The 15,874-nt window shown below is 34.5% G+C and overlaps 1 protein-coding gene across 13 annotated transcripts in view; it reads right to left on the minus strand.

The window, feature by feature from the left end:
* The window catches only part of EHBP1 (EH domain binding protein 1), a 346,379-nt gene that overhangs the window by 204,137 nt on the left and 126,368 nt on the right, over window positions 1-15,874 (minus strand). For all 13 annotated transcript variants that reach the window (XM_067007538.1, XM_067007534.1, XM_067007532.1 and 10 more), the window contains exons 6-7: window positions 6,762-6,943; window positions 3,847-3,986 (exon numbers count right to left, since the gene is read on the minus strand). In XM_067007538.1, coding sequence (XP_066863639.1) covers window positions 3,847-3,986; window positions 6,762-6,943 — 322 coding nt within the window. The remainder of the gene's footprint in view (window positions 1-3,846; window positions 3,987-6,761; window positions 6,944-15,874) is intronic.

The following is a 15,874-nucleotide window of genomic DNA, read 5'->3' on the forward strand; positions in this document are numbered from 1 at the left end:
CCTCAACACATTTTACATTCATTACTTTTGGAAAACTAGTCTTGAATTATTTAAGGTCTGAATTATGTGTCTCCTCCAGATCACCTTCTTTCCATAAAATGGGACCATCCCATCTTACATAAGTTAGTATATGACCAAAGCTCAAAATGAATGGAACAAGATAACAAGCCAGAGTGATCAATACGGGCTACAACAGGAGACAGAAACCCTCTCATTTATGGCCTTTCAGTTAACATATTTTAAATTCTCAGTATGTTCCAGACAATGTGCTAGAAGCTAGAGATGAAAAAATGATGAGAACATAGTCTCTACCTTGAAGGAATTTCATAAAATATGGACAGTAAATATATAAATAAATAATAACACAAACTGGTAGCATTCTGAAGAAATTCTGGATCATTATAAATTGCATTAAAACGATTGTTTCAGTTAGGGTCAGAGAATTTTAGTCTATTTAAAAAAGTTATTTCTGCAGTGGAAATTTTAGAAATTAAGGTATATATATGTATGTTTAAGTAATAAGGATTGCTATGGTATGAATGTTTGTGTCCCTCAAAATTGATAAGTTGAAATCCTAATTCCCAATGTGATGGAAGTGGGGCCTTTGGGAGGTGATTAGGTTACGAGGGCAGAGTCCTCATGAATGAGATTAATGCCCTTATAAAAGAGACCCCAAAGAGGGCTTCCCTGGTGGCGCAGTGGTTGAGAGTCTGCCTGCCAAAGCAGGGTACACGGCTTCGTGCCCCGCTCTGGGAAGATGCCACATGCCGCAGAGCGGCTAGGCCCGTGAGCCATGGCCGCTGAGCCTGTGCGTCCAGAGCCTGTGCTCCGCAACAGGAGAGACCACAACAGTGAGAGGCCCACGTACCGCAAAAAAAATAAAATAAAATAAAAGAGACCCAAAAGACTTCCCTTGTCCCCTTTCACCATGTAAGGAATACAATGAAAAGTCTGTGACCCAGAAGACGGTCCTCACCCGACCATGCTGACACCCTGATCTCAGGCTTCCAGCCTCCAGAGCTGTGAGGAACAAATTTCTGTTGTTTATAAAGTACCCAATCTATGATATTTTGTTATAGCAGCCCAAATGGACTAAGACAAGAGTTCAGTTATAAAATCTAGTTATTACTGAATCCTTTCATTAAATCTGCATTTTGCTCAAAGTATGTCCTTTCTTTTCTTTTCAGTGCAGAACTTGTGACATGCTGCTATCACCTTTTTTTCCCATTGCTATGATGAAAACAGTACAACATTGCTCAAAACAGCTATGACTATGAAAATGTGTGGTTTTCTTGTTGCTACTTATGGTATTAGTGCCTAATTGAGATTTAGTTTTAACCAAAAGCCATATACAAAGAATAAACCATATTCTCTAATTAAAAGGTCAAATCACATCCCACTGGAATTATAAAAAACTCATGCTGTAAGAAAATGCCTGCATTTTTAAATGGTACAGCAGTAGCACAAAGGATAGAGTGATCAAGTTTAAGATGCAGAGGCCACGAAAGGTTTCTTAGAGGATGTGGCAAAAGAATTAAAATTTGAAGGATAGGTGGGAAGTCATTGGAGGTAGTAAGCGAAGGACACCAACTTACCTTCCTAAGCACTCCAACTAGCCAAATAAAATAAAGAACTCAAATATAGCAAAGACATGGCATTTTAAAAAGTATTGTATGACTTTGCTGACATTATAAACAATGCAAATGTCAGCACTTATTATTGAAAAAAGAAACCCAAATGTTATTGAAATAAAAATAATAGCCAGGAGGGGTTGGAGGGAGAAATTTAAATAAACAGAGGAGAGAATCATATTGAATCTCACAAGGTGAGTCAACACATTCTGTTTCATTTTTAATGTTAGTAGAGAAATACAGGTTCATTCAGTTATCTCTCTAGCTTATTTATTTTAGAGGATACTATTCCAAAATGAAAACAGAGGATATATAACTTCCAAATTACTCTATTAAAAAATGCTTAAATAAAGAACATTTGAGAATGGCAAAATATAAGGGGTAGGTGGGAAAAATATAATAAGGAAATTCCCAAATAAAAGTACAAAGTAATATAAGTGAAATTAAGTATGTCAGTTATCTAGAAATACAACCAAATACTGTTTATAAAGATAAGTATTTAACACAGATAGGATTAAAAATAAAGTGACAGATACACCAAGCACAAAGAAGGCATGGATTATAAATATCAATATCAGGCAAAAATTCAAGGCAAGAGGCATTAAATGGGGCAAAGTGATCAAATTATAATCCATGATGAAGCTATAAAAGAATAAATTTTTATAAACTAAATAATTTAGGACTGAAGTTCTCTGTCTTTCACTGATGAACTATACAAAAAGCATAAGAATATAAATGACTAAATAATATAAATGTAAAGTTTGGTCTAATAGCTACATGCTGAATCTGACAAATAGAATATACATGTAAAAAGATATTTATGGAAAATTTACAAAAACTGATCATATATCTACACTACAAAGAAAAAGATCTCAGTCATATTTTTTTTTAATTGAAATATAACAGTCTTCAGAATTTTACTTGAATTAAATTAAACTAGTAAAAAACGAACTAGAAATAAACACAACCCATGACAAAGCACATTCTCCTAAACATTCCTGGGTTAAATAGGAAATCAAAATGGCAATCATAAATTAGAAAATGATACAGTTGACCCTTGAATAAAACAGGGTTTAGGGGCATCAACCTTCTGTACAGTGGAAAATCCACATATAACTTATAGTTGGCCCTCTGTATTCATGCTTCCTCCAAGTCCTCAGTTCTTACATATTTGCATCTACAGATCATGCAGCACTGCAGTATTTACTATTGAAAAATATCTACACACAAGTGGACCTATGCAGTTCAAACCAGTGTTGTTTAAGGGTCAACTGCAATTTATAAAATTTGCTCAGGACAAAACGTCTGTCTTTGCATACAAGTCTGATCAATTCCTTATAACAGAAGTATTGTAGAGGTGAAGGTCACTGGAGTTGAGGAAGTCACAGAAGGTTTTGACTAAGAAATTGAATTGGTCATCCATGTGATCAATAGAATTCCCCCATACGATAACAAGAATTTAGGCAAAGCCAAGAGATGGGTGCCAAAGTGCCCAATGAATTTGGAAAAGTCACCAAGAGGTGGATAGATGATAGAAGTCAAGGGATAACAATCCAGAAATATACAGCAATTTATTAGCTGAAAAGAGTATGTATATAGTGCTTGATTTTCACTCCAATAATAAAGGTATAACATCAATTCCTTAAGGGTGCTAGCCAGATTGATGATAAACATTTATTGACCAATTAATACAAAGAGGTTCTAACCACTGGCCATCTTAGTAGTTTGATCAAACCAGCTGTAAGAAATACTTGCATGGAAGTGTCTAGATATAAGGATACATAAGATGTATACAAATTCAAAACAAAGAATGTCCATACAATTTATGTGAATAAATGAACAGGAGCTAGGAGAAGGTAGCCAATGCATCTTCTCATCTTACCTTTAAGACAGATTTTTACTTATAGAGGGTTCATCCATACATTGACAAAATAAGTATGAACATCTTTAGGCTACTTTATACTATAATCAGTAGTTCCAATAAAGTTTGATGCTTTCTTGACTAGCCTTGGACTTGATCTTAAACTGCTAAAATCTGTTATTTCCATCAGCACGTAAAGTTTCTAGAGAGCTAAATGGTATATTATATTAGAAAGCCTTGGGAAAGAAACAGTATCTTGTTAGTGGAATTGTTTTTTCCTGGGAAACAAGACTGAGTTTTTCAACTCTGCAAAAAAAATAGATAAATTTTTAGTTTAATGCAAATAACACCAACCTGTAATTTTTGCTGCCTTTTCCTCTTGGTTCACTCGGTTCTCATCATCATCTTCATTATCTTCCTCAAAATCATCTAAATTGCCAATGTCAGCTTGCTTCATACTCATCAAACTAGCCAAACTTTGCATGTCTTCATCCCTATATCAATGACAATACATAATTTATTAAATGACATTACCTTAAAAAGGGTTTTTTCTTAAGAAAATAATATTAATACATTTCTTCTCTCTAAACATTAACAAGACTTTTTAAACAGTTATACAAAACTACTGAGCAATCTAAATAGTCATTCTTTTTTTTTTTTTTTTTTTTTTTTTGTGGTTCGCGGGCCTCTCACTGTTGTGGCCTCTCCCGTTGAGGAGCACAGGCTCCGGACGCACAGGCTCAGCAGCCATGGCTCACGGGCCCAGGTGCTCTGCGGCATGTGGGATCTTCCCGGACCAGGGCACGAACCTGTGTCCCCTGCGTCGGCAGGCAGACTCTCAACCACTATGCCACCAGGGAAGCCCCATTAATTTTTAAATGGCACATTTAATTAATAGAAAGCAAACAGGATTAAAACTAACTGGTTAGGAGTTAGTGTAATTCTGTGCTGCAGATCTAAAATTTTCTTCATGGAATTAAAGTATGGTTTTCTGATCATGAAGTCTGGAAACAAAAACTTGTTTCATAAAACAGTGGGACAGTTTGCAAATCAGATGAGATCTAGACTTTAAAAATATTCAAGTTTGCAGAAGGAATTAGAATAGAAATTCTTAATCTGAAGTCCATGAACCCTTTTGGTTTTGTGGGTAGGAGTAAAAAGAAGTGGTAAACCCCTGTAAATTATATTTAAATCTTGTTTAACTGCACTCTTCTCAAAGGACTTAAAACTCCCCTAAAGTTAAAAAACTACAGTAATTGAACTAGCACCTAAAAGCCTTGCCTTTTTAAGAATTACAGGATAGAAAATGACTTGGGTTAGTTAAATACCATACATTTGACAAAATGTAAAAATGTTTTTATATCTTGAAGTATTTTAAGTATAAATTTATAAAGTTTACATTAAATACTCTAAATGTTAAATAATTTAAGTTTTCTTTATCTATTATTTTACTTTAAATTTCAAATAAACTACAGTGAATGAAACATATTTCTAACATGATACATACATACTAAATTTCAATCTGCTATACTTCCCCCAAATTCAGAAAACTGAATTAAAACACTGTTTCTCATGTTTTTACCACAATAAAATAAAAACAAAACAAAGCCACTGTAAAGTAATGCTTGCTAACATTCACTTCTAAATATGGTATGATTTTGCAGGCTAAACTGGTTTTTGAAATTCTTTGCATTTTATCTCATATAAGCTTAGAGTTAACAAAATCATTTCCCCCTTTTAAGACAAATTTAGTGGCACAAAGTATGCATGGACAAAAGCAGTTGTATTACCTTATATGAATGTCTTACAAACTGCTTTTCCATCACCAGGGTATAATTTCAATATATAACAGTGTTCTTAAAATGTTAACTTGCTTAATTTTACCTCCTATATTTTCACCCTGAACATTTTTCTTTGGGAAAGGTGAGTAGGCAAGGAATGAGCAGATAGAGAGGTGGTTTAGGGTGTTCTGAGAGCATTCTCCACTCAAATTGAGACATTTCGTTTGACTGAATTTCCTCTCACTCAAATTCCAATGAATGGTGCTAAATCACTTACTGCTTCTGCCCAGCGGAAAGGAGTCCACCTTCAAAAGATCTTCTCTGACTTTTTCTCTCTTCTTTCTGTGTTTCCTTTCCGTTCATTTTGGCTTGAACTTCAGAGTAAGGTCTTTATTTTAAACTTTTCAATATTTAAGTCTACAATTTAAAGTCCTGAGATGAAAGACTAATTGCTTCCATCCTGCACTGTCCCTCCACCACACTCACATAGAAGCCAACTTTCTAGAGAAGAGGCTTACTGTTATCTACCAAGTCATTTGTTGCCCTGTAGATGAGTGCCAAACATCTCTTTTTGACTGACGCACAGAATCCAGTCTAATCAGTCAAGTAGACATGGCCAATTATAGTAACCACATTCCACTAGGTCAAACACATTCAGAACTGTGATGCAGATTAGACTGAAATGTTCATAGCTGCCTTCTTCCTATCACCTTTTAAGTCTCAGGCACAGAATTTCCATTTCTCCTCTCACTGATATTCCACTCCAAGTAGGTGCTAACCCTTTCATTACACCCAAAACTTGCACTTACCATTGATTTGACTGTATGGAACAACTAAGATAAATGTTACTAATTTTTTCCTGTTCTAGGTATGTTTACCTCTTTTTAACCAGTTAGAATTTTATTCTTTTAGGAGACTAGAACTCAGTGTAGGAGTTACCTTTGTGCAATGCCTATTCAGTGCTTAAGAAGTGATATTTGAAAAAGATAATGGTCATAGCAAACTGGTTACGTAACTGTACTGTACGTTCCTATACAAGTTTTGGAAGGCTGAGCCAAAGAATATGCACTGGCAAAAGTTCCTTTAATTCTTTCATTCCTCTTATCCTAAACTTTTCATTTTGGCTTCCTCTCATGCCTCAGCTGCATCAAACAGCTCTACAAATTGAACTGTGGACTTCAGAGTACAACTACTTACACTGAAGACACTGAAATATAAAACAGACTCTACGATAACCTATAATATACAATTTAAATTTTTAAAAATTGCTATAGTCACTTTTATATTATTGATCATTCTCTAGAGTTGAAAGAGACTATAAATAACAAGGAGTACATCTAATTCAGCCTCTGAAACAAAGAATTGGCCAGAATTATTGGTATGTGGTAGGATATTCTCAACTGTTAACAGTTTACTGAGTCAAAAGCTATTTACCTACCATGTTTTAAAACATACTCTAAAGCAGCTTATTTGATAAAAGAAACTTACGTGGCTTTTCCTTCCCGAAGGAAAATGCAAGATAATGAAAACTGAAGAGTAGCAGATACAACTTTTTTAGACAATGGCTTGAATTTTAACTTGACATCAGTCTGAGTTGGCATTGGGCTTGCATACTGTTTCATGTTGATGCTGGTGGTAGCAAGAGCTTTCCTTCGACCAGAAGGGGATTCCTGGAAGGTAAAAAAATCATTATGTAATTTGGAGTTATTTACTTTACAGCCAAATATATTTGAATATTATTTTATTTCTTTTCTTTGCGGTACGCAGGCCTCTCACTGTTGTGGCCTCTCCCGTCGTAGAGCACAGGCTCCGGATGTGCAGGCTCAGCGGCCATGGCTCACAGGCCTAGCAGCTCCGCAGCATATGGGATCTTCCCGGACCGGGGCACGAACCCGTGTCCCCTGCATCGGCAGGCGGACTCTCAACCACTGCGCCACCAGGGAAGCCCTGAGTGTTCTTTTAATAATATGGTTAAATGGCAGTTGAGACTTCCCTTTCCAATGAATTCCTAAAACATAATATTGAAAAAAACTGTAATAAGGTTATATCATAACTTTCATATCTTTAAGTAAGTAAGGCAGATAGAAAATTGGAGAGAGCTGACTCAGAGAAATAAGGGAAGACTAGAACAATCCTAAATATCTCAGGAAAGGAAAAAGCAAGGAATGCAAACTAGGACAGAAAGTCTCCAGGGTTCCTGTAAAAAGAGGATCTAGCACAAGGCTAGGTATCAAAAGTACTCAACAATTGTTTTCCTTACTTTAATTATATTTAATGTACCCTAGTGATATCTCTTCTTTCTGAATAATTCCAGTTTCTTATAGAACCTCAGCCTCTGTGGCATTCTACCTCGTTTTTTCTGCAGTCTCTGAATTCTATCTATCCTGCACTTTGAGACTTAATTCTTCCCAGGGCCTTTTCTGCTCACTCCGGTCTAAAGTTCTCTCTTCCTTCCCTAAGATCACATAAATCAAGTTAGAAAGAATTGGTTTCTCTGATCCTATGCCTGTGGTGGACACTGCTAATTGACCCCAGCAGATATCAAGTCTTCTCCACACAGCTCTTGTCAATTCACTAGAAATGGTACACAAAATGAAACCTATTTGCTATCAAAGATGTTTAACATTCCATTAATAAGCTATCTCATTTCAAAATTATCCTTTATAGCATAATAGCCTAGGAAAATAATGCAAACAGAACAGCAAAATAATGACTGGGCATTAACTATGTATAAGACATGGTGTCAATTCTGGAAAGATATGAAGATGAATAAGACATAATCCCTGACTATGTGTTCTAATGGTAGGGGGAAATCCTAGATATAGGGTAATTTATAAATAATGTAAACCCAAAGTCATATACCAGCAATCCTTGGGCTTTACTGGTCTGAGAGTTCAGACCTAAAATAAAACCTAATTTCCAAGCAGTGTGACCTTGAGTAAGTCAGTAAATTTGAGCTTTGGTAATCTTCCCTATAAAATAAGGAGACCAAATAGATAGCCATTCAAACTCTACAATGGTTTTCTATAAAATTACTCAATTTTCTAACCAAGGCAGGAAAAACTACCATTAACTTCTGAATTATTATTTAATAAATCCTTATTTGTCCTATGATTGACAAACTTGCCTAAAATAAGGATATACTAATTTAATCAAAATATTAAAATGGCCTTTTTTTAAAAAAAAATGACATTTCTGCCAGCAGAACAAGTAAAAATGTAACGTAGCATCCCTAAAGAAAACCTTGTTTTAAAATGTGGTCTTATCTGTCAGATTATGCACAGCAATATTATACAGAACTATTAGTGCATGTAGATACTTTATGAATGAATTTTTAAAATGCACCAAGCACTTGAGAAGGATTTAAGCCCTCTCAGAAGAAATACTTAAGAATATGCAAATACCGTCAACTGAATCAAGTTGAACAGATGTGACTATCCCAAACAATACAAGTGTTCTTTCCCTGGTCGCTACTGTCAATCAAAGAATAAGATTAAGGTCCAAGGTTCTGACAATGTGCAAAATGAAAAAGTACGATCAGGGAGTATCAATTTATTACACTGATATGAACAATAATCTCTTATTGTACCTTTAGAATAGCTAACAACTACTACATAAAATATAGGATTTAAAGCCTCTGTTTTGAAAGCATGACATACAAATCACAACATATTATTTTCAGATTTGTTAAACAAATCTGTTTCACAAAATATGACATTGATCCCTTAAGAGTAATTATTTAATTTTATAACCAAATAATCAAACTATAAAAATTAAGATAACTTGGAAATGAGCATAATTTTGAAAGCCTAGTTTAAGGATGATTCCTGCAAAATCTAGAGTTTTGATGATTAACATTCTGTCAATTTCATTTTTAAGGTAAAAATTATGTAGAAAGGTTTTCTGCTGAACTCAGAGAGTTTTAAAGTATTTGGTATATTGGTATCTCTGAAACAAAAGGAAATGAAAGCTACTAAATTCTAAACACAACAGAATTAGCTATACCACTTAATTAAGCAATTACTTGCTCAGCAACGGCCCCTTGTAAGGTCTGAGCAGGTGAGCAGAATAGAGCTCTTTTGAGTCTACAACATCCATTTCTAATATTAACATAGGATCTCACTTAGAGTCTGTATCCTTGATGGGAAAAGGGGCCTAAATGATGTTTCTAGTAATTCTTTACCCAGCTCAGTCATTGTTTTCCTCTTTAACATTAGCTAGTCATAGAAAATGCATTTTTTACAAGAACAATAATGAGAAAGACATAAGGATCTTTCATGGCTCTAACCCCAGCACCATGAATCTTCACTGTTTATAACCATCAAGTCTATATATTTACCCACCCAAAATTGATATCATTGTTATCATTAGTTCTATAAAGAAGAATAAAATAACTGATTGCACTGCTATATGTCTTTAGTACACTTTAGTCCTTCCTTAAAACACCAGGGGTCAGCCTGGCAGGGAGAGTTTAGAGAGAATTATACTGTTGTCAAAGTCCTAATGCTATTTCATTTCGCATGAAGATTGGATAAAAGGAGAGAAATAAAAGAAATAAACAGTAAGAGGAACACTTAAGAGAAAGGACATTAGATAACAGAAGTCAATAAGAAGTGAATGTTTACATATGTCTAAGACTAAGTTTCTGACTCTGGGCCCATGTTTATACCTCTGTTTGTATGTGAACCTGGCAATATTTGGGGAATTATTTCAAAATCCCTAAAGCAGAAGTTCTTAAACTTCAGTGCTTATTAAAAAACAAAAATAAAGCTAAGAAAGCTTTAGATAGTTTAGATACCTGGATCTCACCCCTAGAGATCCTGAACTAGTAAAACTAGAGATGGGCTCAAGAATCTGCTGCATTTCTAAAAATAATAAGTACCCCCCTCCTCCCAATTCCCATCCTGCCCCTCCCATAAGCACATCCCTTCTACCAGTTGATTCTGATCCAGTTAATCGAAAATCACACTTTCAGAAATACTTCCCCTAAGGAAATTACTACATAAAAGAAATTTTAATCTCATTTTTCATAACTATTCTCTGTTATAAAAAAGACTTAGCCTATATATTTCCATTTCTTTGAAATCCACCTTATTACAGTTGTAATCAGACAAATCTGAATTAAAATGTGACACCAGCACTTATTCACTAGGTAATCTCTGGCATATTTCTTCACGTATCTGAGCCTCAGTTTCACACTCTCAGACTGGCAAGTATTTTCAAATTTGGATAATGCCAAGTGTTAATAAGGATGAGGGACAATGCAAACTCTCTTAACACTACTGGAGAGAGTTTTGATGGATATAGCCATTTTGGAAAACAGTTTGACGTTACTTCGTAAAGTTGAACAGATGAATACTTTACGACTCAGCAGTAATTCCCATCCTAGAAATATGTCCTAAATAAATTCTTGCAGTAACATATGAAAATACCTAGTAGAGTTTTTAGCATATAGTAGGTATTTAATAAACAGTATTTATTATTAATATTTATGGACCAGAACATCTGGAGAGAACATCTCTTGTCCAAATTATTCACGTTAGGGTCTTCTTACAGAATAGTTCATTATATAATGTTTCATTTATTATGTACCCCAAGGTAAATACAATTAATATAATGCCTCTCCTATTAAAATATTTGACTGATTTTCTCTACCTATTAAAACATCAAATAAAATAAACCACCTGCTAGAAATTTAACTCTTTCTCCCATATTAAGAAAAATGGGGGTTCGGGGAAGGAGAGAAGGAGCTTACTTAGATTTTATGATTTTTCAGAGCTTCATTACATAGAATGTTCTAAAAAATTCTGTCATGTACCAATACCTTAATTATCAGGTTTTTTATAACACACTGAAAATTAAACTAATGGCATTATCATTTGAGTTTTTTTTTAAACTGTGGAATACATCACACATACTAAAGTATAAAATATAAAAGTACTACTTAATAAATAATACAATGAACATCCTGTACCAACCATCCTGCTTAAGAAATAGAACAATACCAGTACCTTAAAATCTTTATTTTCCCTCTGAAATTGCATCCATCCCATTCCCTCCTCCAAAGGTAACTAGACCCTGAATTTTGGGTTACTTCTTCCCTTCCCGTTTTCAAAAAAGGAATACTACCTATGTATACATCCCTAAAGAGTATATTACTAATGAATGGATAAACAAGAAGTGGTATATCCATACATTGGAATATTCAGCCTTAAAAGGAATGAAATTCTGACACACGCTACATCATGAATGAACCTTGAGGACATTTTACTAAGTGAAATAAGCCAGACACAGAAGGACAGATATTGTATGATTCCACTTATATGAGAAATAGGTACATTTATAGAGACAGAAGGTAGAACAGAGATTACCAGGCAATGAGAGGAGGGGAGATGAAGAGTTATTGTTTAATGGGTAGAGTTTGTGTTTGGGATGATGAAAAAGTTCCAGAAACAGACAGTGGTAAAGGTCATACAATACTGTGAGTGTAGTTAATGCCACAAATTGCACACTTAAAAATATTTAAAACAGTACATTTTATGTTATGTATATTTTACCACAACAAAAAATGAAAAAAGAATATATTGTCTAGTTCTGCATGCTTTTTAACTTTTTATAATGAAACATTAACATTTTTGTAACTTGTTTCTTATGTTCATCACTAAGTTCCTGATATTCATCTATGTTGATGTGTACAGCTGTAATTCATTAAATTTCACTGCTCCTAGTATTCCATTACATGAATATTCTACAGTTTACCTATCCATTTTACTGTTGATGAATATGGTTGCTTAAGTTTTATTTATTTATATGGAATTATTAACAAAGCTATCAATATTCTTATATCTATATCCTCATGCACACATGCAAGAATTTGCCTAGGACATATTTCTAGAATGGGTCATAGGATATGTATATGTTCAGCTTTACCAGAAACAGTCAAATTGAAATCCAAAGTGGCTTTATTAATTTACATTCCCTAAGTGTTTCCATTGTTCCACATTTATCAACACTTGGTATTTTCTTTTTCATTTTTGCCAATCTGAGATTATTAACTATTACCTTATTACAGTCTTAATTGCATTCCCCTGATTACTAATGCATCGATTATCCTTTCATAGTTTATTGGGTCACGTGTTTCCTCTTCTGTGAAATCTTTTGTACTTTTTCCTACCATGCTGTTTATCTTTCCTTAAAATTAATTAATTTATTTATTTTTGCTGTGTTGGGTCTTCGTTTCTGTGAGAGGGCTTTCTCTAGTTGTGGCAAGTGGGGGCCACTCTTCATCGCAGTGCGCAGGCCTCTCACTATTGCGGCCTCTCTTGTTGCGGAGCACAGGCTCCAGATGCGCAGGCTCAGTAGTTGTGGCTCACGGGCCTAGTTGCTCCGCGGCATGTGGGATCCTCCCAGACCAGGGATCGAACCCGTGTCCCCTGCATTAGCAGGCAGATTCTCAACCACTGCACCACCAGGGAAGCCCCATGCTGTTTATCTTTTGATTACTAATTACATATGCATTCTGGTGCTGAATCCATTGTCACTCATATGTGCTATAAACATCTTCTTTCAGTTTTTAGCTTGTATTTTCATTCCTTGTGGAATCTTTTGAATGAACCCAATTTCAAAGTCAACATTTTCCTTTATGGTTTTGCATTTTGCTTGAGAAAATCTTCCCAATCCTGAGGTCATAAAACTTTCCTCCCACTCCTTCAAAACTTTTATACCTCTGCTTTTCATATTTAAGAGTCATTGCCATCTGGAATTAATTTTTGTGTACGTTTTCAGATGGGGATCCAATTTCACTTTTAAAAAATTATGGGTAAATAATTATCACAGCATTATTTATTAAATAGTCCACATATATCCATCTTTCCCCCATCTACAATGCCCACTCTACCAAAAATCTGGTCTCAATATACAGGTCAATGATTTCTAATTTGGTACCACTAGCCAATTGTTCTAACCTTACAACAGGACAATATTGCCTTAACTACCAAAGCTTTATCTTTTGGGCTAATTGAAGATTTTTTTAACTTTGAATCTATGGCAGATTAATGTGGTAAATTAGTAGATTTTCTAGATTTAAAGCAACTCCACATTCCTGGGAAACATTCAAAAAACATCCAAAGTTACCTGAGCCTGTTTCCTTTGGGGAAGGTTTCTAATTACTGATATAATTTCTTTAATGATTACAGAGGTAGATGTACAATGTCTCCCTAAATCAGTTTAGATAAGTATTCTGCCAAGTTTTCAAATTTAGTAACATAAAACTATTTAAAGTATCTTTTTACTATTTTAATCTCTGCAGAATCTATCGTTTTGTACATTTCTTTATTCCCAGCACTGTTTGTGCCTTCTCACACTCTTTTGTTCCTAGATAATGCTTGTTATAAATTGTCTCTTTCATTGGGCATTCCAAATCAATGACTTTTAGCTTTCTCGATTCTTTGGAGTGAATGTATATTTCTATTTCAGTAGTTTCTGCTGCTCTTTATTCCTCCTATTTTCCTTGGGTATATTCTGTTCTAACTCCTGAATTTGGAGCATGTCTTCTTTCCTGATGTAAGCATTTAAGACTATGTATTTCTCTAAGCACTGCTTTAAATATGTCTCACATTTTTAGCATGAATTATTTTTGTTATTCTGTAGTTAAATATTTTCTAATCTTTCATTACAAGTTATTTGACTCACAAGATGTTTATAAACTTTTTTCTTCTTTATGGAGTTTTTCTACTTATCTTTATGTAATGATTACTATTTAATTGATTTAGGGTCACAGAATGTAATTTTTGTAATGTTAATCTTTCAAAATGTATTAAGACAAGCTTTATAGCCTGACTCATGATCAGTTTTCATTACTGTTCATGGGTCTTTAAAAGTATTTAACTGGTATGCATGCACAGCTGTCTACTTTCACAACAGGATCATTTTTATGCAAAGTCACCTATTGTACCAAATCATGGTACTTCCTATGTGATAAGGACAAACAGTAGTAGAAATTTCAAATGTGAGGTTACGGGACATTTTCTAAAGGACATAAGTCGAAAAATAAATAAGTGAAAGAACTGAGAAGCTGCTCACAGACTTCATCACAGGCTCCTCTTGCTCTTTCTGATACAACCTTTTATTTTAGGATTGTCTCTTGTAAATAGCATGTATTCAGAAGATTTTTGAATCCAGTCTGATAATCTGTCTTTTACTGGAGAGTTTAGATGAATAGTTCTCAAATGTTTTTATCTCAAGACCCTTTTACATGCTTTAATTGAGAACTACAAAGAGCTTTTGTCTATGTGGGTTATGCCTGTCAATATTTGCCCTATTAAAAAATATCAGAAATTTAGAAAACATTTCATTCATTCAAACATAACTAATAAATTCATACATTAACATATTTTTATGAAGAATATATATACTTTCTTTTTTAAGACTATATTTTTAGAGCAGTTTGAGGTGTGTAACAAAACTGAGAGGGAGGTAAAGAGATTTCCCATAGATCTCCTGCTTCCACACATGCACAGCCTACCCCATTATCAATATCACTCACCAGAATGGTACACTGTTTACCACAGATAAACCTACACTGACATATCATAATCACCCAAAGTCCATAGTTTACTTTAGGGTTCACTTGTGGGCTGTACATTCTATTGGTTTGGACAGATTTTTAATGACATATACCCATCATTATGATATATACGATATTTCACTACCCTAATCATCCTCTGTGTCCTGCCTATTCATCTCCTCCACACCCCACCACTGGCAACCACTGATCTTTTTACTGTCTCCATAGTTTTGCCTTTTCCAGAACATCAATTAGTTGGAATCATACAGTATATAGCCTTTTCAGATTGGCTTCTTTCATTCAGTAATATGCATTTAAAGCTCCTCCATGGCTTTTCTTTTTAACACTGAATAATATTCTATTGTTTGTATGTACCACAGTTTATCCATTCATCTACTGAAGAACATCTTGGTTGCTTCCAAGTTTTGGCAATTATGAATAAAGCTGCTATAAACATCCATGTGCAGGTTTTTGTGTGGACAATGGTTTTCATTTCCTTTGGGTAAATATCAAGGAGTGAGATGCTGGATCATATGGTAAGAGTATGTTTCATTTTGTAAGAAAGTGCCAAACTGTCCCACAGTGGCTGTACCATTTTGCATTCCCACCAGCAATGCATGAGAGTTCCTGTTGCTCCACATCCTCTCCAGCATTGGGTGTTGTCAGTGTGACAGATTTTGGCCATTCTAAGAGGTGTGTGGTGGTATCTTGTTGTTTTAATTTTCATTTCCCTAATGACATATGATATGGAGCTTTTTCTTCATATGCCTATTTGCCACCTGTATATCTTCTTTGGTGAGGTGCCTCTTAAGGTTTTTGCCCCATTTTTTAAATTGAGTTGTTTGTTTTCTTATTTGTTTCTTTGTAAATTTTGGTTAACAATCCTTTATCAGATGTGTCTTTTGCAAATATTTTCTCCCTGTCTGTGGTTTGTCTTCTCATTCTTTAGCAAAACAAAAGCTTTCAATTTTGATGAAGTCGAACTTACCCATTATTTTTTTCATGGATCATACCTTTGGTGTGGTATCTAAAAAGG

The sequence above is a fragment of the Kogia breviceps genome, chromosome 11, assembly GCF_026419965.1.
Source record: "Kogia breviceps isolate mKogBre1 chromosome 11, mKogBre1 haplotype 1, whole genome shotgun sequence".
Classification (NCBI taxonomy): Eukaryota; Metazoa; Chordata; class Mammalia; order Artiodactyla; family Physeteridae; genus Kogia; species Kogia breviceps.